At 42.8% G+C, this 26,231-nt stretch overlaps 1 protein-coding gene across 1 annotated transcript in view; it reads right to left on the reverse strand.

Annotated features, from left to right (window-relative positions):
- TRPC7 (transient receptor potential cation channel subfamily C member 7) overlaps window positions 1-26,231 on the reverse strand; it is a 135,100-nt gene that overhangs the window by 17,998 nt on the left and 90,871 nt on the right. The window contains exons 6-7 of the mRNA XM_059698455.1: window positions 17,547-17,780; window positions 13,374-13,638 (exon numbers count right to left, since the gene is read on the reverse strand). Of these exons, the coding sequence (XP_059554438.1) occupies window positions 13,374-13,638; window positions 17,547-17,780 (499 nt within the window). The remainder of the gene's footprint in view (window positions 1-13,373; window positions 13,639-17,546; window positions 17,781-26,231) is intronic.

Raw genomic sequence — 26,231 nt, forward strand, 5'->3', positions numbered from 1 at the left:
GGGAAAACTGTTTCCTCATGCAAGATGCAGCTTCCATTTGTGTAAAAAAGATGCTGTTCCTTGTGGAGCCTGGCTCACTGCAGGCATTGTCTCCATTTAGAAGCAATCTTTTGGTTATCACCCTAGTGGAAGGGAACAGTGGCCGCACACCAAACCCCATAGCTAGGATGTGGCCTCTCTGACAGTTGTTTCCTTCCTGGTGGATCAGGTAGAATCTGGAGGACACTCTGTTGAAAGGAGGGGCTGGGCGAACAGGTACTGGTCTAGGATTATGCACTTAAACCACAAAGAGTCTAAGAAATGGGTAATATATGCGACTAAGAGACATTTTACAGAAATTCATCTTCCCTTTCTTACCTTGGAAAACCCTACAAACCTTTGGCTGACACAGTGAAGGAAGCAATTATAGAACACATCAAAGGAAAGCCTTCTGAATTCTCATTAGGGAAAATGCCTAGGTTCAGTCTGTATTTTTCACATTTGCTTCTTCCTATGATTTTTGCCACCAAGCTCTGATTTATCCTTAGTGCCTTCTCTTAGGCATTCTATGTCAACAGTCTGAAGGAGGCAGAGCTGGCCCATTAAGCTGTACATGTTCCATTAAAAAAAATATTTATAGATCCCTAAACCTAGGCCCATGCCTCTCCTCTACCACTCCCACCCTTTGCTCCCCCCCTCTCAGGCTTGAAATGATGAGCTGTTCAATTGTTGTCTGGCTTCTAGTTAATCTTCAAAAATGTTTTATTTCTATTCTATAGCTTAAGGATTAGCCTCTAGACTTGAATTTGACCATGACCTCCAGGAAAATCTAGTTACAAGAGGCCTGGCCCAAGCACTTTGGGATTGCCAGAGTGAGAGGAACTCCCTTGGCATCTTACCTGGCAGGAAGGGATCTTACCCAAACAAACAATGTGTTTTTAACAAGCTCTTCTAACCACTAGGGGATATCTATAGCCCCTGCTTCCTCTTATTATGGGGCAAAATGAGTTTCAGTAAGAAATACCTTTAAAAAAAGCAGAGTCCATTGGTTTGCATAATCCAAAATGGCTAGATTCACCATTGTCATCTCTTGGATCTTTCATTTATACCCACACCTCTTTACAGGAACTTTCAGTGGACTAACAGAATATAATAGTTTTGTTGTTATTTCTCAGAGGGGACCTTATGGGCTGAGTTATGCCCAACTAGCTGGACTAAGTTGTGAGCAATTAAATATTTTATCCATAGCTCAGAACATAACTAAAATATATTCTGAACAGAATTGAAGAATTCAGTGTTTCAGAATTACATGAACAAACTAAAACATTTATGTTTATATAATCTTGGTCTGTGAGAGATTTCATAAACCACAGAGGGAAAGAATTGCCCCAATCAAATTTGTATACATAAAAAACGTAAGTAAAAATATAAGGTAAAAAGACTAAGGGAGTAAAGAATTTGCAACACATAGGACAATAGATGATGTCTTTCTTACATAAAGAGCTCTTATAAATCAATTTGAAAATGACAGACATCCTGGTAGAAAGAAGGGGAAATATCCATAAAAACGTGATGTTTTTCTGGTGACAATAAATAACTTGATATGCCCAATAATTAATTTGCTATGCCATGCTTATGGCATCTTCTGGTGGAGTATGTGGCAGGAAACAAATGAAACTTCTCCTCACTGCCCTGAGAGGGAAGAGACTTTTGTTCACTTTGACCTTGGAAACCTATAGTAATTATTCTCAGAAAGAAGCTGGCCTCAGATAGAAGGCAATAGTACATTACTAATTCCAGGAGTTTGGGCATTGGAGCTAATCCCAATGTCTTGTGAGGTTATGATGCTCTCTGAGTCATGTACTAATCAGCACCACAAATTTTAGGAGCTATGGGACTCGGAGCATGGGGTTGTCTTTCAAGAAGAAAGTATCTTACATTTGGCTTCCTTGGTATTCACCAGGAAGCCATTTGTCTCACAAAAGGTTCCCACTGTCAACTAGCTGGTCTCAAGGCTAAATTTAAGGTTCTTTACTGATAAGGAAGGCAGCCACTGGTTCTACATCATCTTCCCATCCACTCTGGCTAGCTACAGAGTTTGCCACAGATTCCTCTAATTGTGTCAGTCATGGGAATCTTCACAGAGACAGCTGGAGGCAGAAGAACAGCAAAGGTGCATGCCTGGGTTCAAATCCCAGCTCCAACATGTCTTGGCCTTGTGAGCTTGGGCATGTTATAAAACTTGTTTGAGTCTCAATTTACTCATCTATGAAATGGGATAATGGTGTGTTATTAAGTTGCTGTAAAGTATATAGTAAGAGCCCAATAAATGGTAGCTATTATTTTTATTCACTTGTTTGTTAGTCAAATATTCACTGACCTCCCAGCTATTGTCCAGGTTATAAGGATACTCTGCTGCCCAGAACATGTTTCTGTCCTTGTGGGGATCCCAGTCTCAAGCATGCCCTGTAGAGTGAGTGAATGCTATAAGTAAGTAAGCAAGGACTCTCCATTTGCCTTGCCTTACCTTGCTGGGGAACACATAGAACCCCATCAGCCCCTCAGGTGCTTCCACACAAGACTGAGTGGAGTTAATCAGCTGCCTATTGACTTTTCTGAACAACCCTCATCTTCCTTCCTGTCTGCAAAGATCATCACAAACCCTTGATTTCATGTAAATCCTCTCTGCTTTCTCCAACGCTTTCTGTCTTTCAATATTTGACATGTACTCAATAGGCCACCCTGGCATAAGAAGTGCTCCTAACGAATAAAAGGGGAAAGTGCCTATGAGTGATGTTGAATAGAGCACGATTCACCCCCCTCTTAGTGGGTGCGGTGTGTGTTGGGGTGGGGAGGGGAGGTTGGAGCTGATTTGTCAAGTAGAAGGCAGGGATGTGGTAATCAGTTCTCTACCAGATCTGTCTCACCTGCATAATGGGATTTTAATAACAGCTTGCTTAAAGAGGAAGTTGTGTATGAGAAAAAACTGATCAACAAGGCGACGGTTTCGGAGGATTGTTATAAAAATTGCTGCTTCTTCAGAATGCCATGAAGCCCTTCCTCCAGTGTCATGGCATTCCCTCTCTCTCCTTCCCCAAACAGTTACGTTCAGTTACCTACCCAGATCTGCACATAGCAGGTAAAATCAAGCAGGAGGATCAGCTCCCACTAGACTGTTTCTCAGTAGCAGGCGCTGGGCTAGAGTTCTGCTGAAGTAGAAACACTGGACACCTGCCACTGAGCTGGGAGATGGAACAAGATGCTTGGACCATAGAGAGACTCTGTGAGAGGGCCATGCTCTAATGCCCAGACTGGAGACTGAGAGCAGTAGGACCAGGCTTTAGGAAGGTCAGGGGAAGAGAGTGAGACTCCAGAGAAAGTCTGAACTGCACCCCTACTATGCCCTGCCATGCCTTGCTATGCCCTGCTATGTCCTGCTAACTTGTGTGCTCCAAATCACTTCCTGTTTTTCACTTCTTGTTTTTTCTAGGGCCCTAAATGAGGAGTTTGGCCAGTAATTTTCACCCTTTCTCATCTTGTGGCATACATAAACTAATTACTGAAATTCTGTAGCACACCAAAAAAAATTTTTTTTGGCTGATAAGACAAAAAATAGGTATAATTTGATTCATCACACCAGATGGCTATTGTTGTATTGGCTGTTCTTTTTTGTTGTTTGTTTGTTTGATAATCTAAGGCAGTGGTCGGCAAACTGTGACTCGCGAGCCACATGTGGCTCTTTGGCCCCTTGAGTGTGGCTCTTCCACAAAATACCATGTGCAGGTGCGCACGTACAGTGCGATTGAAACTTCGTGGCCCATGCGCAGAAGTCGGTATTTTGTGGAAGAGTCACACTCAAGGGGCCAAAGAGCCGCATATGGCTCGCAAGCCGCAGTTTGCCAACCACTGATGTAAGGGAAAAGAGGTCAGTGCCCCAGACTAAATAGTCAGGTATTGCATATTTTAATAATTTCTGCATTATCAGTTGAAAATCACTGATTTAGATAGTCCAGAAGTACAGGAGTCTGGCCCCAGAGTCAGTGCCAGGGAACTTGGATGCACAAAGCCTAAAGCCCGTACAGCCCAGATTTATTCATACTGAAGACCAAACTCTTCCTCCAGGAGCCTGGTTGCTTCTCAAGGGCAGAGCTGTGCTTTCTTCCCTTATGAAACTCCAAACCTAGTCCAGATTTTGGCTCACTGAAGGCACTGGGTAAGTTCAGTGTCCACTGAATGAATGAATAAATCCCTGATGCACATTTTGGCTTCTTGGTTCCTGATCCCAGTGTCACCTAGTCCAGGTAGGGCTCTGGTGAGGCAGAGTGCAGGCTTTGAAGTTAGGTAAACCTGGGTTTGACTGTGAGCTTTTGGTCAAATAACTCTGTGCCTTTTTTTTTTTTTTTAATTCTAGCTGTAAAATGGAAAAACAACAATCTCTACTTCATAGGGTCGTCATGAGGATTAAATGAGTTAATAGAATGCTTGTGAAGTGCATAAAATACTTCCTGGCACGTAACAAATGTGTGATAAATGTTACTAATTTTATTACCAATATTCATATTTTTTCTTTCTTAACTGCATTGGCTCCAGCATCAGGGCAAAAGACTTCCACCCTACAATCAAGTCTCAGAATAATCTTTTAAAAACATGAATCAGATCCTGCCCCTCTTCTCTAGTGGCTTTCCATAGGCTAACAACTGAACTCAGTCACCTAGTTCACGCCTCAAGGCCCCAGGTAATCTGAATCCTCCCCACCTCATTAGCCCACAGCAGCAAGGCACTCCTGCTTCTGTGCCTCCCTGTTCCTCTGCCTGGAATGCCTTTTCCCTTTCTCTCCATATGGCCACTCATTTTTTCTCATCCTTTAGGCTTTAACTGATTGTCACATGCTCAAGTAGTCCTCTGACTGTTGTGTCTGAAGGAAACCCTCTCCTAATTCCCCTTTCGTATAGTGTTTTATTTTTTCTTAGCTCTCAGCACTTAACCTCTTTATTTAAAAAAATTATTTTGGGTCTCTTTTCTCTGTTATCACATTCATGGAGGAACTCGACCTCCACAAGGGCAGGGCCTGCTCACTTTTCTGTCATCAGTACCCAGAATAGCGCCCAGCTCATAGTAGGGACTCAGTAAACATTTTTGTCAATGAATGATTAAATTCTGGGAAAATGAGTGCTCAGATTCACCCAAGAACTGTCTCTTCTGATAGCTCTCTAGAGCTAACCCTGGACAGTTCAGTTTCCTGTCCCTCTGTCACTTTGAAGAATGACAGTTTAAACCTAAGTTATATCCTAAAACTGAATTTTAGTGAATAAAAAGGTAGGGATTTCTTCCCTTTAGGATGGCTACCATCAGTCTGAGTATAAGAAAAAGGACTTCGGGAAATGTCTGAGAACATGCTGTGAAAACATCCAAAAGGGCACATTTTCAGTGTATCATCAGTTCTTTTCCCTCAGAACTTTGTGAGCTCTTAGCCTGTTCCAGAAGCTCAAAGGTACCAGGCTTTTAAAATTCATGTCATGAATAAACATGAGGAGAGGATATAAATAAACATAGGATAGTAGAATGCCTTTTGGTAGCAGGCATAATCATCCTTCTAAAGTAGCCCAGGAGCCCTGGCCAGTAGTTAGAGTGTTGGCCTGCACACCAAAGGGTCACAGAATCAATTCCCAGTCAAGGGCACATACCTGAGTTGCAGGTTTGATCCCTGGCCCTGGTTGGGGTGTGTGTAGGAGGCAACCAATCAACGTCTCTCTCTTTCTCTCTCCCCACCTCCCTCCTCCTCCTCTTCCTCACTTCCACTCTCTCTAAAAATCAATGGAAAAAATATCCTTGGGTGAGGATTAACAACCAAAAACTAACCCAGGAAAAGATCTATATTTTTATCACTTATTGCACTTACTGGAGAGTTATGCTAAGGTAAGAACTTAATGTTAGACCCAAGGTATATATTTAAGCCATGCAAGGGCTCCTCCTCCTACCCTCTTGAGCCCAGTTGCCAGAGTACTCTCTGAAGGCAGATCTGATTTCACTTCCTCCTTTTCACAAAGCCTTAGTGGAGAGCTAATACCCTAACAGGACTCACTTCATTGGCTCCTGCTGGGTTATCTGATCTTACTTTCTGCCATTTCCCAAAACTCTTGCCTACTTGCCTACTTTTTCTTTTCCGTTTTACAAAAGTTTATTCTTAAATGTACAACAAGCTCCAAGATAATATTTCATTCTAGCTGTAGGTGGCAGCAGATAGTAGGGCAGGGAATCCAGATGTTTAGACAGGAATGGAATTAAGGAACACCATGCCTTAGGCACAAAGAACAGCTTGCTTTTTGGCAGATTTCTTAATTCCACTGTGGCCAGGGGGCCCTTCCATGTGCCCCTCAGTTTGAGCTCCTCATATTTCTTCTCTTTTTGTTTCTGCTCCAGTGCCTTATCTGTCTCCTTGACCTGCTTCTTGCCACCTTTGTGGCCAGACATGGAAACAGCTTTTATTTTTTTTAAAAGAAAATTTTTGTACCACGAGGCATTGAAACATCTGAGCACATCAGTACATCAGTATATGGGCGGTAAGGCAGCTACTTTCTCCTTCAATTCAAAAAAAAAAAAAAAAAAAAAAGGCCCTGCTTGTTGACACTTTGCACAGGCTGGCATATCCTTCTAGTCACCCTCAAAGACCATTTTAGGGTCACCCCCTCCATGAAGCCTTCTTTGACCTTGCCAGACAGAGTCCAGTGCTTCTTCCTCATTGTGCTGCCCAAGTACCCTTTTGAGGATATTTTTGATTAGAAAAGTCTCAATCCAGCTATGCTGTGAAGTTGTCTCCATAGTAGCTGATGCTTTTTTTTACTTTTCAGACTCCCCTACTTGTTTATGAGATTCTTAAGGATGAGAGCATTGTTTTATTAACCTCAATGATAGCAGAGCCAAACACAGAACTTGCCATTCGATAGCTTCTCCATAATATTTGTTGAATGAATATATACACTTTGGAGTAGAAAGCTGCTTTATCCAGGGGACAATTGCAGGCTGCATATTTAGTGCTGAGATATGTAGAATCACCAGGTTCTCAGTGATAATCATTAATCTGAATTTCATATGTTGTTTTTTAGAATAGCCATAGGAAAGCTATTGTAAAACACCCAGCTTCTACCTCAGAGCATATGCCCTGGTGTGGGAAGTGGGGGGAATTTCTGGTCAAAAGGTGGAGGATGGGCTTGGAGTCATGCAGATCTGGGTTCAAATCTTCTTATTAGTTCTGTGATTTTGGGCAAGTTCAGCATCTCTCCGAGCCTCAGTTCCTGGTAGTAATATCTGTGTCATTCCATTGTGAGGTGGATCAAATGGGAAAGCAGCACATGTGCTTATCACAAATTGTTCAACAATAGGATGGTGCAGGGGTCCTGAGGTGGGGTAGGCATGGACAGAGTCTCAGGGAGTCTCCCTCAGCCCCAGTGCCCCTTCAGGTTCATTGGAGCCAGCCTCTGAGCTGTGGGCACTGAATCAGTGCCTTCTGCCCCTGCTGGGCATACGAATCTGAGTCTGGAAATTTTCCATAACTGTCATGGAAAACAGAAGCTTCTAATTTTGCCTAGCACTGCTGAAGCTCCTTCCATTAAAAAGATTCCTGGGAGACAGAATTACCTTAGGAAAAGTATTATTTTTTATTAGAAAAGTCTCAACCCAGCTATGCTGTGAAGGTGCCTCCATAACAGACTGTGGAAAAGATTGGCTGGGATCATCTTTAGGGGGTCAGGGCCCACATTTAATCTCTAATCAGAAGTAAGTGGGGGAGGCCAAGTTTACCAAAGGGAAGACGAGGAGCCCATCACGGGCCCCCCCATCCTGGGCATTCTTGGTCACATCCGTGTACCTGATCTGCGATGGTCACCAGTTGGATGGGTATAAAGAAGGCCATCCTTTCCTGAGCACTCTCATTCAGCTGCATTTCATTAGTGGGCCAAGGAGTTTTTGTCTCTTTTTCTAACACTTAATACAGAGTGCTGGGATCCCAAGATTTCCATATAGTCTCTAAGCAGAAAAATCCTTGCTTTATGAAATATGTCCCTTCCAGCAAAGTTGACTATAAAACAAAACTCCAAAAACCAAATCCTATTTGTCTACTGATTTCTATGATAAGATCAAAGATATAGTCCCATTTAGAACAAAATTCCTAACAGTTGGAATTGCGAGCTTTTCTTACAGGCTTTCTGAAAGAAAGTACATTCTCAGGCAGTTTTCTTTTCACATCCTCACCCTGGCCTTAGGATACTTGATTTTGTACTGAGAGCATAAAACATACTGAACATCTCCTCCTTCCCGCGGGTCATTTGCAGTTTCTAATGGAAGTGGCTTGGAGACAGTGAGCTGTTAGCAGGTGCACTATCTGTCATGCCCAGGCAGCCCCGTCCCTGCTCTTCCCTTCAGGTCAGCCTCTTACACAGAAGCAGCTGTGAAGCATGACCAAGACCTTTGAGGAAACCGTTGGTTCTGAAGTGAAAGGAAGCTGAAAGATTGGGAAATGCTTATAGGATCTGACTCCAGAGCTCGCTTTTTTAATGCAGAGCTGAGACTGGTCTCCACCTCCCAATCTGAGTAATGATGAGGTTGAATCAGATCAGCATTGCTCATTGCATGGTCCTAAGACCACCTGAATCAGAATCCCCAGTGGCTTGTTAATGCAGGCTTCTAGGCCTTGTGTGAAACTCGAAGGGGTAGAGCCTGGGAAGGCCCAAGTTTAGCCATCTCCCCAGATGATTCTGGTATGGTTTGAGAATCATTGATCTCAATCAAGACTGCTCAGACTGTGTGTTTATTCATCCTGTGGCAGATTCATTCAATCTGTCTGTTTTCTTCTTACCCCCACCTTGAGGTCTGTCAGATGAGGGATGGGAATTTGAATGGGGAAGGAGGTATGTGATTCCAGAACTGGAACACAATGGGGATTAGGGCAGGGCTTGGTTGAGGGTTGGGGGTCTGCCATTGGTAGAGAAACCTTTCCTTTTGTCCCAGGATGTCCCTACGTCTCCCATCTGGGATAGTACTCTACTGGGTGGGGTTAAGTGGGAGTGGCTTTTGTGAGCTGACCTGGGACTGCACCCCTAGGGTGAACAAGGTTCCTATAAGATAGCTCTCTATTAGTTCCTAACAGATGGAGTGCAAAGTAGACTCCTGAACAGTCTCTAGGAACCTAAGCTGTCCTTGAACATGTCAGGAGTGAGTTTTGGGGTGGGGTGGGGGTCAATCAATGGGGCAAGGATACCTACACTATGCTCCTGGCCAAATTTCCTTTCTGTAGGACTGAGTCTTCCAACTCTGTAAGACCATCTTTCCCTATAAGCTTAAAAAGACTCCCCGTGGATGGGCCAAAGGGGAGATCCTGAGCTGGGAAGGGTGGCCGGGGCATGAGCCACTATGAAGCAAACATTCACCTGAGAGGGGTCATTGGTCTTTATCATCAGCTTAGCTGATTCTCAAAATAGTTCTGAGTTGCCTAATGCACAAGACTTACTTATCTCTAGTGTGGCCTTTTGTTTATCAAAGAAGGTTCTAAGCTCTGACATGCTCCAGAGAGCATTCAAAAGGTAAGAGGTGGCATTTACAAAAATCCATTCTTTCCTCTCCACCTCACTGCTCTATTGACTGTTTTCCTGTTCAATCTAATCCTATTTACAGCTGCGCATCCCGTTTTAGGAGCTGCCAAGGTGATAAATATCCCGTCCTTTCTTCACTGCACTTGCTGCCACCATAACACCTTCCCTTCCCCATCCTGAAGGGCCTGGGTCTTCTTTGGTTAGGTCCCTCATGTCTAGGAAGTTTCTATTTGGTTCCCAGCACATGGGATAAGCCAATTGCTTTGTCCCCTTCTCCTCTTTTCACCTTTCCCCTATAGATTAACTGTGCTACATCTAGCTGGGAATTGTGGCCAGGTCAGTCCTGCTCTAAGTCATGACCTTTTCCATCTTCCCATGTGTCATGGCACTGACCTCTGAGGAGCTGTGGGCAGGCAGTGCAGGAATGTGGCGTAGAAATGGGATAGAGTCCACACAGGTTCCCAATCTGCCTCGTATCTAGCTTCATTTCTCCTGTTCATTCCCTCATTCTTGTTAATGAAACACTTGGTGAACAATGCTGTGTTCAAGCATTGTGCTAGACCAGTGGTCAGCAAACTGCAGCTCTCGAGCCACATGCGGCTCTTTCGCCCCTTGAGTGTGTCTCTTACACAAAATACCACGTGCGGGCGCACGTACAGTGCGCTTGAAACTTCGTGGCCCACGCGCAGAAGTTGGTTTCGGCCTGGGCGAATCTATTTTGAAGAAGTGGCGTTAGAAGTGGGGGTGTCGGTCGCGACTAGAAACGCAGCGCAGGTGGGCCGCGGTATACGCAGCAGCGCGGGGGAGGTACATTGTTTTGAGGCACGTTCGCTGAGGTCGACCCCTTCCAACTCTCCCATCCACACTCCTCTATCTGAAACAACTATACAAGATGTGTGTGGATGGGAGAGTTGGAAGGGGTCGACCTCAGCGAACGTACCTCAATCAGATTGAGGACGTTTTTTAGCAAAGGACAGCTTAGGAGTACCCTAATTAAGTTAGTAACAATGTACCTACCTATATAGTTTTAAGTTTAAAAAATTTGGTTCTCAAAAGAAATTTCAATCATTGTACTGTTGATATTTGGCTCTGTTGACTAATGAGTTTGCTGACCATTGTGCTTGACTGGAAACACAGGAGGGCCTGACCATGAAGGGTTGAAACCTGTGTTTATCAACTGACATCCTGACTGTTTCTCAATAACAGTGCATCCCGTAGTGAATACATTTAACTTTGCCTCTAGCAGGTCTACCGCAAATGTGCTTTTGGGTGATTTAATTCCTTCCACAGTCAATCACTGGGTTTTGGAGTACAATGGATTCACTAATGATCTTGGCCTGAGCTGGTAGACAGTTTGTAAATTAGGCCCCTGTCCAGAAAGGGTCCTGTGGAGCCAGATCAGTCTACAGGTACCTTTTCTTGCAGCTTACCCTCCCCTTTACTCCTCATTCACCATCTCTATTACGATCACCACCATTCACTGAAGCTTCTTATACACCAAGGATGGATTCAGTTCTATTTCCTCTTATTGGATCCTTATAGCAATCCTGTGATGCTGATCATCTTAGTGTTCTCACTTCAGAGCTGGGGAAACTGAGGCCTAGGGGGTTTAAGCAGTTGCTCAAGGCCATACTGCTTAATAAGATGAAAGCTCAGACTAAAACCTTGTCTGTCTGAGCCATGGGGTGCATGTGCTGAGGGGAGGAGCTAGGTACTCCTCAGGTGCATTTCTCAGCACTGGGCCAGGCACTTGCTCTATGTGAACATACACTACTACTTTGCTTCAGAGAGTAATAGCTTCTGTGGTTCAGCAGCACCTAGGCCCCACCCTTATTGGTAATTCCACTTGGGCGGGGCATGGGGTTTCATTGCATTGGGTCTGGGTTCTTAGAGATGTCAAGAAGTGCTTAACCCTGTTGGCCCAGCTGCTGTGCCTGTGGCTGGAGACCTGACTATGGCTAGAGATTCTGGGCAGGAGCTGGAAGGCAGGGAGAAGTTCTGGGCCTAGGTGGCCTGGGGTGGGACCTGGATGAAACACTTCTGTGCCTCAGGCACTTTACTAAACTGTCTCATTGATCACCGAAGGGGTATTTGTGAGTAAGATGGGAAGTCTTATTTATACTTGTCTGCACAGACACAAACTCGGATAAGCCCAGTGACTTGGCCATTAGTAAGGTCATCCTTTGCTATAATGAAAGCTCAGGTCTGCTATATTCTACTAGCCCACTGCTCAGTGCTACTTAACCTCTCCAGGAGACGCCTGGCATCCCCCACAGAGGGAAGGAACACAGGTCTTTGGGGAGACAGGCTCACTGAGATCTGACACCAGCCCTGTGGGGGAGGCTGTGCCACTGCCTTGCTCTGTCTGCAGCAATTGTTTCTGGGCCCTGATGTATCCACCTGACTGTGCCCAGCCTCATGCTTGTACCACATGTCTCTTGCTTCCCTTGCCTGGGCCTTCCCTACTGCTGCTGAGGCACATGATACTGCAGGACTTGCTCAGTGGCCATGCACAGGTGCTGGCTCGCCCAGTCAGGCACGGAGAGCTGCTGACTTGTGCCCACTAGCAGACCTACCTCCCATGCTATATGGATATGTTTTCCCCAGAGGCTGCCCTGGAAGTGCAGGCAAGTTAATGTCCTAGGCAGTGATTTTGACTCATGACAGATAGCAGATGGGAAAGATCTGGCTGATAAATTCTTGATTTCTCATCCTGATGGGCTATTCTGAGATGTGGCATTTCCATTAGTCTTCCCGGAGAAGTCTGTCATGACCAAGTTTTATGTTCTGGTAGATGGTGGCCAAGTTAGCAACCAGTATGTGCTTTCCCTCCTCCCACACTGCATTTTCCATTTTCCTTCGTCTTATTTCACTTCGGTTGCAACTCTCTTGCTCCATTAATGTGTTGGCATGCAAGATTTTCCCAGAGAATCGTTTTCTAGGCAACACAGGCTAAGCCAATAATAACAGTAGTGATAATAGTTCCTTCTATTTATTGAACTTAGTGTGTGGCAGCTATATCAGCTCATTGAATCTTCACAGTATCCTAATTTTCTTGAAATCCTCACCCAAGGATCTGTTTTTATTGAGAGAGAGAGAGAGAGAGAGAGAGAGAGAGAGAGAGAGAGAGAGAGAGAGATGAGAGAAACAGTCGATTGGTTGCTTCCTATATGTACCTTAACCAGGAATCAAACCTACAACTTAGTTACATGTCCTGATCAGGAATTGAACTTGCAACCTTTTGGTGTATAGGACAATGCTCCAACCAACTGAGCCACCTGGCCAGAGCACACTATCCCTATTAAGCAGGTACTATTATTATCTGTATTATCCTTATTTTAAAGATGAAGAAACTGCTCTGGCTGGCGTTTGATTCCACATCAGGGCACATGCCCAGGTTGTGGGCTCAAATCTCCAGTGTGGGATGTGCAAGAGGGAGCTGATCAATGTTTCTCTCTTGCATTGATGTTTCTCTATTTCCCTCTCCATTCCTCTCTCTCTAAAATAAATAAACACATTTTTTTTTAAAAAAAAAGAGAGCAGAGATAAAAAAAAAAAAAAAGATGGGGAAACTAAGGACTAGAGAAGTTAAGGAACATACAGCGTGTAAGTGGCAAAATGAGGATTGAACCCAGCTCTTCTGTTCCTCCAACTTGAGAACACAAACTCTAAAGTAACCTTGAATAAAGTTGCCGTTAACATTTAGAAATACCAAGGAAACCTGAGTCTCTGCAAAGAGCTACCTGCAAGAGACTCTCAAAGACTCCTAGAAAGCCCATAGAGACCTCAGGGGAGCCCTGGGATACTCACGTTGTAAACGCTGGGTTGTACTTTGCACCTCGGTAATAGGAGTACAGATTGAACATCCCAATCATGAAGGCCACAAAGACCATGATGAAAATGACCATGAACTTGAAGATATCTTTCACGGTTCTCCCCAATGAGATCTGCAAGGGCCCAAAACTTTCGTTCGCTGGCAGGATGTACGCGATTCGAGAGAAGCTCAGCACGACAGCTATTGCATACAGCCCTTCTGATATGATCTGAGGGTCTGAGGGCCACCACTTGTCCCTGGCTAAATGAAAACAATCTGGGTTACTCTCTGGGGCTAGGATATGCTCTAGAATAGAAACCAGTTAGTCATCTTTAGAAGTCTCTAACCTTATCACATGCCATTCCCATCCTTGTCTTTAAATTGATCCCAATACGCTCCCTCTTGGAATGTGCTGGACCATCTGCCCGGAACATTGTTCCCTCACTTCAAGGTCCATTTCATTCCCAATTATTCTTCAAGACTTTTCTCAGCTGTCATCAATTTCAGGAACCCCTCTATGACCCCACCATGGGATAGGGAAGCCTCCCTGTTCTCCTCTACTCCACCACAGTATCGTGTATACCCCCTGTTGTGGCACTTACCATGCTACTTGCTATAATGTGTTTGAGGCACTTACCATGTTACTTGCTATTCTATGTTTGAGCTCCATCGGCAGGGGCTGTCCCATTTATGAGTAGGTGGAGGAGGAGGAGCATGGACTTAGAGTCAGACCTGAGGTTGAGAGTGGCCTTTCTACACACTGGCTGTATGATTCTGAGCAAGTTAGTTAACTTCCTGAGTCTTATTTTCCCCATTTGTAACTTGGGAAATAGCCTAGGAGAGCTGTGGTGAGGATGAAATGAAATCATATATGTAAAGTGCTTAGCTGGAAAACAAATTCCAGGTAACTCAGGGGCTTCTGGGGACAAGGGTCTAGCACACAGCAGGTGCTGGTAAAGGTTTGTTAAATGACAGAATTAAATCCTAACCACAAGTTTAGACTAGCCACAAATCAGAACAAGTGAGCTCACGTGGGGGCCAGGAATCTGGAGGATCTTGCCTGAGGAAATGCTCCTGGGTTGTGTTCCTAACTGTGTGTCTGTGAGAGTTGTTACTTGATTGAGTTAGGAACCCTAGAGTGGTGACCAGTCAACCAAGTTTGCTATGACAGACCTGTTCTAGGTGGCAAGAGTCCTAGGACTTGTCCGAGGCTGGGGAAATGCTGCTTGTGGTCACCAGTGAAGGTCTGAGCTACCTTGGTTGTATTCCTGCAGCAGAGCAAACCTGCAAAGTATTCCTATTGCAGTTCTAATGGTGCAAGGAGCAGCATCTCTCTCTAATGAGCTGCCTACTATGTGTCAAGACATATAATGATTCTCAAATGAGGGCAGCTCCTTCTTCCTGGGGAAAGGTGTGGGGTGTCTGCGGTTGTCATGATGATGGAGAAGGCGTATTATTGTGATGCTAATGTCTTTCAGTGCTCCAGACAGACCCACACCATTGAAAATTGCCCTGCTAAAAAAGCCAGTAGTGTCCCTGTTGAGAAATGTGAAGTGAAACTTAAACGGAGAAACACTGAGAAACCTTAATTAGCCTTACATTTACATTAGCTGTAATTTTCACAACAGCCCTGTAGAGTACATATTGTTGCCATTTTAAAGGCTGGATTTGGGGTATGGGGCCCTTTTAAGAGCCAAATAAATTCAGAGAACAAAGATATTATATAGCAAGTCTTGGCACCCCAAGGGAGATGGAAGAGGAAGAATTTTATTCTTTATTTTCAAAGCTAGACTCTGTTAAACAATAATAAAGAACAGTAAGAAATCTTTAGTAAGGGAAACAGGCCTCTGTTTGCCACAGAGTTTCATCTAGTGCATTTAAATTACATTTGGAAATATAATAAAATTATAGACTCTGTTCTCATCAAGGTCATAACTCAGAAGTCTACAAAAGACAAGGCGACTAAATTATGTTTTTCCAATATATCTGTCGCCCTCTATGGATAAATAAAACATTTGGATAGTATAAAATAAGACCTAACTTCTTCAGACAGACACCAAAAGGAATTATTTTTTCTTCCTCCTATATTTTACCATCTTAAACCTCAGCTGAAAGGCACTCCTATAGTCTAAGATAGATTTAAATTTCATCAGACCTTGGTGACCAGGTCAGGACTTTTTAGTGAAAAATACTCTCCTTGAATTGGCTTGTAAGAGTTGTGATGGGTGTAAAAGCAAACAGCTCTGTGATAATTCAGACAAGGATTTTCTTCTTGGAGCTATTTCCATGAGAAAATTTGTCCTAAACTGAAAAATACCTGCCTACTTAGCACTGTAGAGGTTGGAAGGGACCACTGCCTATCTGGCCACAAGAGGGCATTCTTTCTCCACAACGGAAACACAAATGAACACAGAGCCAAAAGATTTCCAAGGGCACGGAGTGAATCATAAAAGCAAAGCAAGGGCAATAAATATGCAATGCTTGGGTTGGTTGAGATCTTAATGTAATCCATAAAAGGATTAGAAGTTACAAGTGGACAGTATGAAGCCTGAATCATGGCATTAAGAAAAGGACCCAGTGCAGTATCAAGATTCTCTCATCTTCCCTTGAACCCTGAGCAGCACAGAGGGGAAAACATACAAGACCATTTTGCTTTTGAAAAGTCTGAATTTTCAAACCAATAAATGAAGAGTGGATGATTTGTAATACTATAAGGCCCTCCATTTCTCAATGGGGATTTCCCTACCACATTTAAAAGTCAAAATCTGCATAACAATCTACATTGAATATAGGCAGCAACTCAACTTTTGCAATAATTGGCCAACCCTCTGCAGATCATTGCTGTACCTGATAATGAAGATTCTGTGGTCACAGGAGCCATGTGGCTTTATCTAACAGTGACATTTGACACTCAAACCCTTCATGATGTAACAGTTGCCATTAGTGAGTGTGTATGAAATGTCCAGCTAATTTACCCATAACAACAAATATCTACTGTTTCTTCTCCCCACACATCTCTGTCTTTTAGTACAGAAAGTTCAGTGTTTGAGCAAGGAAATGACCCGAGAGGTAGTATGATAATAACTGTTACTATTTAGTAGCATTTAATATTTTCAGAATACAGTACAACTAAAGGACTTGTATGCATGCATATAAGCATAACCAATGGACATAAGACACTGGGGGATAGGGGAGGCTAGGGGACTGTCTAGGGCGGGGGGATAAAATGGATACATATGTAATACCCTTTGTAATACTTTAAGCAATAAAAAAAAAAGGAAAAAAAAAAGAATACAGTACAATATTCTTCGTATGAACTGACTTATTTACTCCTCAAAACAAACTTTCTGACATGTATTATCCCAATTTTACATATAAGAAAATGGATGATCAGAAAAATTAAATAAACAAGGTTTCAAAGTAAGCTACAGAAGTAGGTTTGAATTCAGGTCTAACTTCAAAGCCTGAGAACATAACCACTGTGCCTTCTGCATGGTTTTCAAATTCATGTTGGGCCTGGGTCCCTTGCAATCCAAGGCAGTCCTGTATTTATGGGAACATTGTGAGCTCTGCCTTGAAAACCTATTTCTTCATGTATAAAATGGGACTAAAAACCCTCGTGCAACGCTATTGCAAGAATTGCAATTTATAGTATAAAATGTCTGTACAGTTCATAGCTCTTAGTAGGTCCTCAATAAATGGATCCTATAACTCATTATTCCTAAAATTTCAATCTAGTACCTCATGCTGTATGGCCTTGTGGTTTGAAAGAATTAAGGCATCTCCTAAGACACTATCTTGCTACGAGAAAATATATTTTAAACTGAGAAACCAGGACCTTGCACAAAACACAGGGATCCAGCATGAAAGGAAAAGCTTCTGGATCCGCATCAGAACTGAGATTTTTCTTTAAAAAAGAAAAAAAAAACCCACAGAAATGCTACAAGAACCTTTTCCAAACAAATCTATCCTTTCTAACACAAAATGATTCGTTTCTCTTAGTCACTAATTCAGCTTGCAGTGCAGTGACTAGGACTTCCTTTGGGGCTAAAGGTTGTGTCTACATTAACATTCCAGATGACCAACTGCTGCAGGAACTGCCAAGCTAAGGGCCAGGGCCACGCCCCAGAAGTGCCTGGGGAGGAATGTGTAGGAATACTTGGACTCACCGTAGGTGAAATATGCCACTTCTGGCGGAAGAGAGACGTTGTGTAGTGTGTCGTCCTGCACGTGCTGGTCCACGTACAGTTGGGCTTCGCTGGCCTTCAGGAAGGCCATGAACCTCGCGGTGAAGGAGGCCACGAAGATGGACAGCATCCCAAAATCCAAGAGGTTCCACAGGTGTAGCACGTACTCCCGCGGCCCCTCCTCCCAGATTTCCTTGCATTCAGACCAAATCATCCCTGTGGGAGAGTGAGAAGGTCAGGCTTATTTTTCAGTTTCCTTGACATTTGTGACTACAGGGGGGCATGGACGGAAGTGGGGTACAAATATAAATAAAAACTCTTGGGAGCTGAGAAGGTTGATAGCCAGCAACAAACAGAAACCTATCTTAAAAGGCAGATTGAAAATCGGCAAATCCTCAGACTGTGAGAATAGGTTTCACAAACCTATTCTGTGCCTCTCCTTTTGGATAATCTCCAGAGGCGAGGAGAGAGTTCTCCTCCATTGATAATTCTTGAGGGCAGTATAAGAGAAATACAGTGGATGACTTTTATACATTTGAAGAACAGGGAGGTCTTAAGAAATCATCCATTTCTGAAGAAACCTAGATGCAGGTGGGCTTTTTGAAGGTCCCACATATGACTTAGAACCTACATGTTCTTCCTTCCAGGTTAGAATGCTTTTCTCCGTATTTCTATGACTATTTTAGTGAGTATTAGTTTTGAGTTATTAATTTTTTTCGTACTCTCATAACTTTTTAATATCTTTTTATAACTTACTGGATTTTAAAGACAGATGTCCTCATTTTTACATATTAAACTATGTAGAGGTATGTAAACAAAGTGTTACTAGTTCCCCCACTCCACTTCCAAGACAGCCTTGTGAGGTAGCCTAGACTAACAATTTGGTGTGTATCCTTCCATACCTGCACTGTCCAATGTAGGGAGCAACTAATCACATGGATACTGAGCACTTGAAATATGGCCTGTTGAATTGAGAGGTGCTGTATAAGTGTAAAATACACACCAGGTTTCAAAGACTTAGTACAAAAAATGTAAAATATCTCACTTTTTCATATCAATCACATGTTGTAATGATAAGAATTTAGGTTAAATAAAATATTTATTAATTTCATTTAAAATTAAATATGTGGCTTATGGTATGTCTTGCACTACATTTTTTTTTATTGCTTAAAGTATTACAAAGGGTATTACATATGTGTCCTTCCCCCCCCCCCCACCCTTGACAATCCCCTGGCTTCCCCTACCCCCCAGTGTCTTATGTCCATTGGTTATGCTTATATGCATGCATACAAGTCCTTTGGTTGATCTCTTACCCCCACTCCCTCCTGCCCCCCAACCCTCCCTGGCCTTCCTGCTGCAGTTTGATAATCTGTTTGAGGCAGCTCTGCCTCTGTATCTATTATTGTTCAAAAGTTTATAATGGTCTCTATTATCCATGAATGAGTGAGATCATGTGGTATTTTTCCTTCATTGACTGGCTTATTTCACTTAGCATAATGCTCTCCAGATCCATCCATGCCATTGCAAATGGTAAGAGTTCCTTCTTTTTTACAGCAGCATAGTATTCCATCGTGTAGATGTACCACAGTTTTCTAATCCATTCATCTACATCTACTGATGAGCACTTAGGCTGTTTCCAGATCTTAGCTATGGTGAATTGTGCTGCTATGAACATATAGGTGCATATATCCTTTCTGATTGGTATTTCTGGTTTCTTGGGATATATTCCTAGAAGTGGGATCACAGGGTCAAATGGGAGTTCCATTTTCAGTTTTTGGAGGAAACTCCATACTGTCTTCCATAGTGGCTGCACCAGTCTGCATTCCCACCAGCAGTGCACGAGTGTTCCTTTTTCTCCACATCCTCTCCAGCACTTGTCGTTTGTGGATTTGTTGATGATAGCCAGTCTGACAGGTGTGAGATGGTACCTCATTGTTGTTTTGATTTGCATCTCTCAGATGATTAGTGACTTTGAGCATGTTTTCATATGTCTCTTGGCTTTCTGAATGTCCTCTTTTGAAAGGTGTCTATTTAGGTCCTTTGCCCATTTTTTGATTGGATTGTTTATCTTCCTTTTGTTAAGTTGTATGAGTTCCCTATACATTTTGGAGATTAGGCCCTTATCAGATATGACATTGGCAAATATGTTTTCCCACTCAGTGGGTTTTCTCGTTGTTTTGTAGATGGTTTCTTTTGCTGTGCAGAAGCTTTTTATTTTGATGTAGTCCCATTTGTTCATTTTCTCTTTAGTTTCAAGTGCCCTAGGAGCTGTATCAGTGAAGAAATTGCTGCGGCATATGTCTGAGATTTTGTTGCCTTTGGAATCTTCTAGAATTTTTATGGTTTCCTGTCGTACATTTAAGTCCTTTATCCATTTTGAGTTTATTTTTGTGTATGGTGTAAGTTGGTGGTCTAGTTTCATTTTCTTGCACATATCTGTCCAATTTTCCCAACACCATTTATTGAAGAGACTATCTTGGCTCCGTTGTATGTTCTTGCCTCCTTTGTCAAATATTAATTGAGCATATTGGTTCGGGCCGTTGCACTACATTTTTATTGAATAGTGCTATTTTACCTTTATCTTCACTGATTATTGGTTTGCATTATTAAAAGTTAATTATTAAATAACATTTCAAGCACTTAATGTGTGCCAGGAACTGTTTGATATAGATGTATATATTAACTCTCTTCGATATTTGCAATAACTTTATGAAGTACATTCTATTATTATCTTAGTTTTACAGCTAATGTTTTGTTAGGCACAGAGAGTTATAATGTGCCCAGCTAGGAGGCATACTTAGGAGATTAATGTGGTAGAAGAATCACTAACTGGTTGGTTAGTGAAACACTTCCACCTCACTGACCACACACTTCAACATGTTAACATTGCTAGCCTCTCTTGGTACTCCCCTTGCTCCTCTGCATCAGGCACAATGGCCTGCCTTCCCAGGTGCCTCCTGTCTCTCCTCAGCATCCATACAAGGCCTGCGAAATCATTTGGTGTGGCCCTACCAAGGCAACTGCAGGTGGGACTTGAAAGTCAATAAATCTAGGAGCTTTTTTGATAGCAGCAGAAATTTATATTAAGTGAATTATATTAAGCGAATGATGTTATAAATATCCAAATGGCCCTTGGCAGAAAATCAGTTCCCCACTCCTGCCTTAAAGGCTACTGCTTTCCAAGGTTTCAGCCTTTCTCATTCTTCCCTCTGTCCTTGTGTAAGTTCATCCACATCTGCAACTTTGTCCTTCATTTCCTTGTGAATGTTTTCCTTCAGACCTCAAACCCAAGCACATTGTCCGATGACCACAGAAGCCTGGAGTTAAGGATGATACTAGGAGCAGACAAATGGTCATGGAGGTGGAGGCATGGCTGACTTGGTCACAGGCCCACATCTGGTAGAATTTGAGAGATGAGCTGATCATCTCTATTCCTTTGGGACTCTGTCCAGATATTTTTAAAATCAGAATTTGTTATTTTCTGGTGAAAATGGCCCATCAAATAAAGAGATCTGAAACTAAATGTATGTTTTTAAATATATTATTTTTGTTGATTTCAGAGAGGAAGGGAGAGAGAGAGATAGAAACATCAATGATGAGAATCATTGATTGGCTGCCTCCTGTATGCCCCCTACTGGGGGATTGTGCCCAAAACCAGAGCATGTGTCCTGACAGGAAATTAAACCATGATCTCCTGGTTAATAAGTCAACACTCCACCACTGAGTCACACCAGCCAGGCCTAAATGTTTTGTGGGTTTTTTTTGTTTGTTTGTTTGTTTTTGAGGAGAAAAGTAATCCAAGTCTGTTTACAAGATACCCTCCTCCAGCCTCCCCCCCCCCCCCATCCCGTCCCCTTAAAGCCACACTTCTCAAGTTTACCTTCTCAAAATTTGTGTGGTAATTTCTGTAACACTGAGATTTACTTTCATCTGTGCTTGTCCAAATAAATATTTGAAAAATATTTAAAAAAACCATTCTAGGCTGGAAAAAATGTTTGTTGCTTTCCTCTACCCCCAAATTAAAATTTCTAATGACTTAGTGCAGCGGTTCTCAACCTGTGGGTTGCGACCCCTTTGGCGGTTGAACGACCCTTTCACCGGGGTCGCCTAAGACCATCCTGCATATCAGATATTTACATTACGATTCATAACAGTAGCAAAATTACAGTTATGAAGTAGCAACGAAAATAATTTTATAGTTGGGTCAAAACATGAGGAACTGTATTTAAAGGGCCAGAAGGTTGAGAACCACTGTCTTAGTGGAACTGCTTTTAACTGGGCATAGGCTATCACTGGCTTTAATTCAGGAAGCTGGCGCTCTAGCTTGGCTACATAATGGGTTTGTGACCTTGGATAAGTTCCTTGATTTTCTTGGGGTTTTGGGGTAATTTCAAGTGTTAAAAGCTCTATAAATCTGAAATGCAAATTATTTGCAGGAAACTCACTTTTCTGGCTAATATGGAGCTCCTCATTGGGCATTGCAAATCACTTCCTCCATGCTCAAATGTCCATATTAGTCTTCCTAGATTTGAATATTAACTCACCCAGACTAATTTAAATTATCCCAAGGCCATGAGTAAAAGTAGCATGGACCCAAGGGTTTGGGCAGCAGGAATGCTTAATGAAAAAAGAAATGTGTGAAATTAAATACTTCAGTGAGTGAAATTAAACCCTCTGTTTCCAAGGTGCTGAGGGTAGTTCAGCAGTTTATATTCAAGCTGAGCCTCATAGTCTCTTGCCTCCAGCCTGTCAGTCAGAGGAGTGTTAGCCCAGGAGCTCTGAGGGTCAGGATGCCTGCGGCTACTGGAGCCTCCTTCAGGCAAAATCCCCTTCACTCAGGGAAGCTGGGAGCCTGGAGAACAAGGTCAACTGATAATTAATGAGGGTGGCTGGCAAGGGAAAGGCTGGGAAATGCTGGGAAGCCTGGGGGCCATGAGTAGCTTCACATGTGCAAGTTTGGAGTAATGGCCACAGGCTGCTGAGATGGAGCTAGACAGTTCAAAAGGTGGTTCACTCCCATCCCTGCCTCAGATGCAATTCAGAAGGAATCCTCCAAAATTCTGGGGGATGGGGGTGAGACTGAAATGTGCATACTCCTTGAATGGCCATGGTCTGCATGCTTTCCTCTACACTGTCCCAGGGCCTGAGTAGAGCACACTTCTTCCCCACCACCTCCTGGAAGGTCTGTCTGTTCTTTCAGGTCAGCTTCTCATCACTGGGCCAGAACTCACAGGAGGGAGAATATGCCCAGAACCTTTCAACCCTCAGACCTAATATCCAAACACTATCTCAGTGGCAAGTCCTTTGCAACAGATCTTAGCCTCAGACACATTCAGGATTCATTTGTTTTCCTGGCAGGAAGATGGTATTAATAGATTAAAAACTTTTTTAACAAAGCTCCACATCTTCCTCTGATTTTAGTAGATAACAATATTGAGAACCAGCTAGGTGCCAAGCCCTGTGCTAAGTACTTTACTAACACTAAATCTTCCTAATGATGGCGACAGAAACATAATATTAGGGTCCAGCTATAATTGTAAGAAATATTAATCATGCTCTGTTAACTGTGATTGTTTTGTCCTGATTAAAGAAGGTACATTCTAACCTGGCTGGGAGTTGCATGTGGGACCTGGGAGTTCACCTGGAAATGCAGCCCATCCTCCCCATCAGGGAGCTGCCTATTATAATGGAAAGATTAACAACCTTGTTGCAGAAACCAGAGCTGCCAGCCCTTTGCATATTGCCAGCCTTTTGAAGACCCCAGCCTTTGCATTCCCCTATGCCTTTGCAAATCTCCAGCTTGCATTACCTATTATCTGCCCATTTGGCATACCCTTTTGCCTACTTCCCCATGTAATCTTTGTCCTTCTACCCAATATAAGCAGCTGGTTTATGGGGAGAGGCAGAGCAAATTTTTGTGGATGACCTACTGGTCTCCTATACTGCCAGCAGTACTGGAACAAATGCTCATATGTGATTCAACCCTGTCTCTGCTTACTAGTAATTGCCTCAAGTAGTGACAGGCAGCACATGCCCATTGATTGTTCAGTTACACTAATAGCCTAATAGGTAGGTACTGTAATTATCTTCACTTTACAGATGAAAAAAAACTCATGTACAAAGATGGCAAGTACGTCCTCCAAAGTCACAAAGGCAACCCAGGACCCTTGCTCTCTACTGTTCTGTCACTCATCATGGCCTCTACTAGGCACAGCTATTCTATGGTAGGATCCTCTTCACCTGCTTACCAGGCTTTATTGAGAACCACATCTGTGCCAGACACCATTCTGGGGATACAACAACCAGGAAGATGACAACCCATCCCTAGCAGGTTCAGTGCTGGAGACAGATGTATCTGTAAGCACTAGTGCTACACAGAAACAGATGATATAAGAAAAAATGTTCAAGGGAGTCGCAGGGATAAGAGCCATCTGCATTATAATTATTTGCCTCATCAGAGTGTCTGGTACATTATGTATCTGTTGACAGAACAAAGGAGTGAACTCATGGAGGAGGTGAGAGTTGATATGAGGAACCAGGAGTTGGGTGAAGAAGGAGGGGCTGGTAAGGTGTTTCAGGTCATGGCCATGGAAATGAGGGAACACAAGAGCTCAGTGTGGCTCAATAATCAGGGCATGGGACTGGAGATTGGAAAGGCTAGTGAAGGCCCAGTAGACCATGAGGGGGAGGCTGGTTTTCATCCTAGGCATCTGTAGCCCCTAAAGGTGATAAGCAGGGCCGAAACATGGTCTTACTTGCTGGGAGAAAATTTGGCAAATTGGTTGGAGTAGTCTGCTTGGAAATCTTGTCCAAATAAATAAAATCATTAAAAGAACGAATTAAGTGAGGAACCCAGCCCATGTGCTTTTACAATTTTACTCTTGGTCCAACCTAGACATGTGATTCTGTAGGTAAATCTTAGTACTGCCCTCAAAGAGTTTGTAATCCTAGCTGGGTAGATGAGGGAGCAGCTTGATCCTCACATTTTACACATCATTTTACACATGTGAGAACAAATTCAAAGAGACAGAGCCGCCAAGGAGGAAAGGACAGTCAGACTGGGTTTCCTCACACGTAGGCCTGAGCTCTTTCCTCTTCTCTAGGCCTTTAAGTGTATTTTCCCACTATGCTGGCATTTCCATCTCCCTCCATCAATTGAGCTTTCCATCTGGGGCATCTGCTTAAGAAAACACTGTCAGGTTGTCTGTAAGAGTGGTGTAAAAGGAGCCTTCATGACATGATTCTATTCCTGATGAAGAAATAACATGCATTGTGGACAGGCTTCCTGCTTTTAAGCCTGATGGCTTCCTGGGAACCTCTATTGTTGTTACACAGTCCTCTGATGAATGTCTCCACAGCCACAGTCTCCAGCAGAAAAGCTTTAGCACAACCTCTTTCAACTACCCCAGCAAGAAAGATGGGTTTCTATGGTATGAACTGATGTTGGAGATTCTCCAGGCTGGAGGGAGTGATAATCTCTGGTTCATTTTATCCTCACATGGCAGAGAAGGGGGAGAGAGCTCTCTGGGTTATCTTTTATGAGTGCACTAATCCTATTCATGAGGGTTCCACCCGTATGATCCAATCACTTCCCAAAGGCCCTACCTCCTAATACCCTCACCTTGGAATTGGAATTTTAACGTATGAATTTTTAGGGACATAAAACTTTCAGCCCATGCAAAGTACCGAGTGTACTAGGAAGAATCAGGATAGACTATGAGCTATGAAAGTGAGACCACAGCACTCAATCTGCAACAAGCTTTAATGTCCATTGCGAACTTTAATGCCAAAAACTCCACTAAATGAGCCTTTGGTTACAGACTTGCCAGTTGATTACAAGCCCTTGGAAACATGGTGTGCTTTTCTTCCTCTGCCCTTTGGATGAAAGTATTCTTCTCATCTCCCTCTGCCTATTGAGAGGTCCAGTTTAGAGATCATATTCCCAATTACTGTCAGTTTGGGCATTCTATAGGATACTCTCCAGCACCTCTACTCTGTGGCTCTCTTAAGCCCGTGGTTGGCAAACTGCGGCTCGCGAGCCACATGCGGCTCTTTGGCCCCTTGAGTGTGGCTCTTCCTAAGCCTTAGGAGTACCCTAATTAAGTTAATAACAATGTACCTACCTATATAGTTTAAGTTTAAAAAATTTGGCTCTCAAAAGAAATTTCAATCCTTGTACTGTTGATATTTGGCTCTGTTGACTAATGAGTTTGCCAACCACTGTTTAGACTATACCATTTGATTAGCACAGGCCATGTGCTGGGCTGTCTTTTCATGTATTTGTTCTTTTGTGATTTTGTTAATTGATGGCACACTTTGACCCTGAATGCATTTTGACTCAATGTTGTGAACATAAAAGTAATGAAAATTATAACAATATTGAAATTTTGTCACGAACACAAAGCTGGACTGGGATAAATAAAAGAAACACAATTGATCAAATTTTGATACTGCATAGTTCAATTTTTTCAGACTTTTCTACAGTTTTATTTTACTCAAAACATTCTTATCAAAGTCATATTTCTGATAGAAACCTTACTGTTTATATATTGTAAATTTTTAGTTATAATTGACATACAATATGTTAGTTTCAGTTATAAAATAGTGATTAGATATTTATATACTTCGTGAAGTGATCACTATGATTAAGTCTAATAAGAATTCGCC

The sequence above is a fragment of the Myotis daubentonii genome, chromosome 5, assembly GCF_963259705.1.
Source record: "Myotis daubentonii chromosome 5, mMyoDau2.1, whole genome shotgun sequence".
NCBI classification, from domain to species: domain Eukaryota; kingdom Metazoa; phylum Chordata; class Mammalia; order Chiroptera; family Vespertilionidae; genus Myotis; species Myotis daubentonii.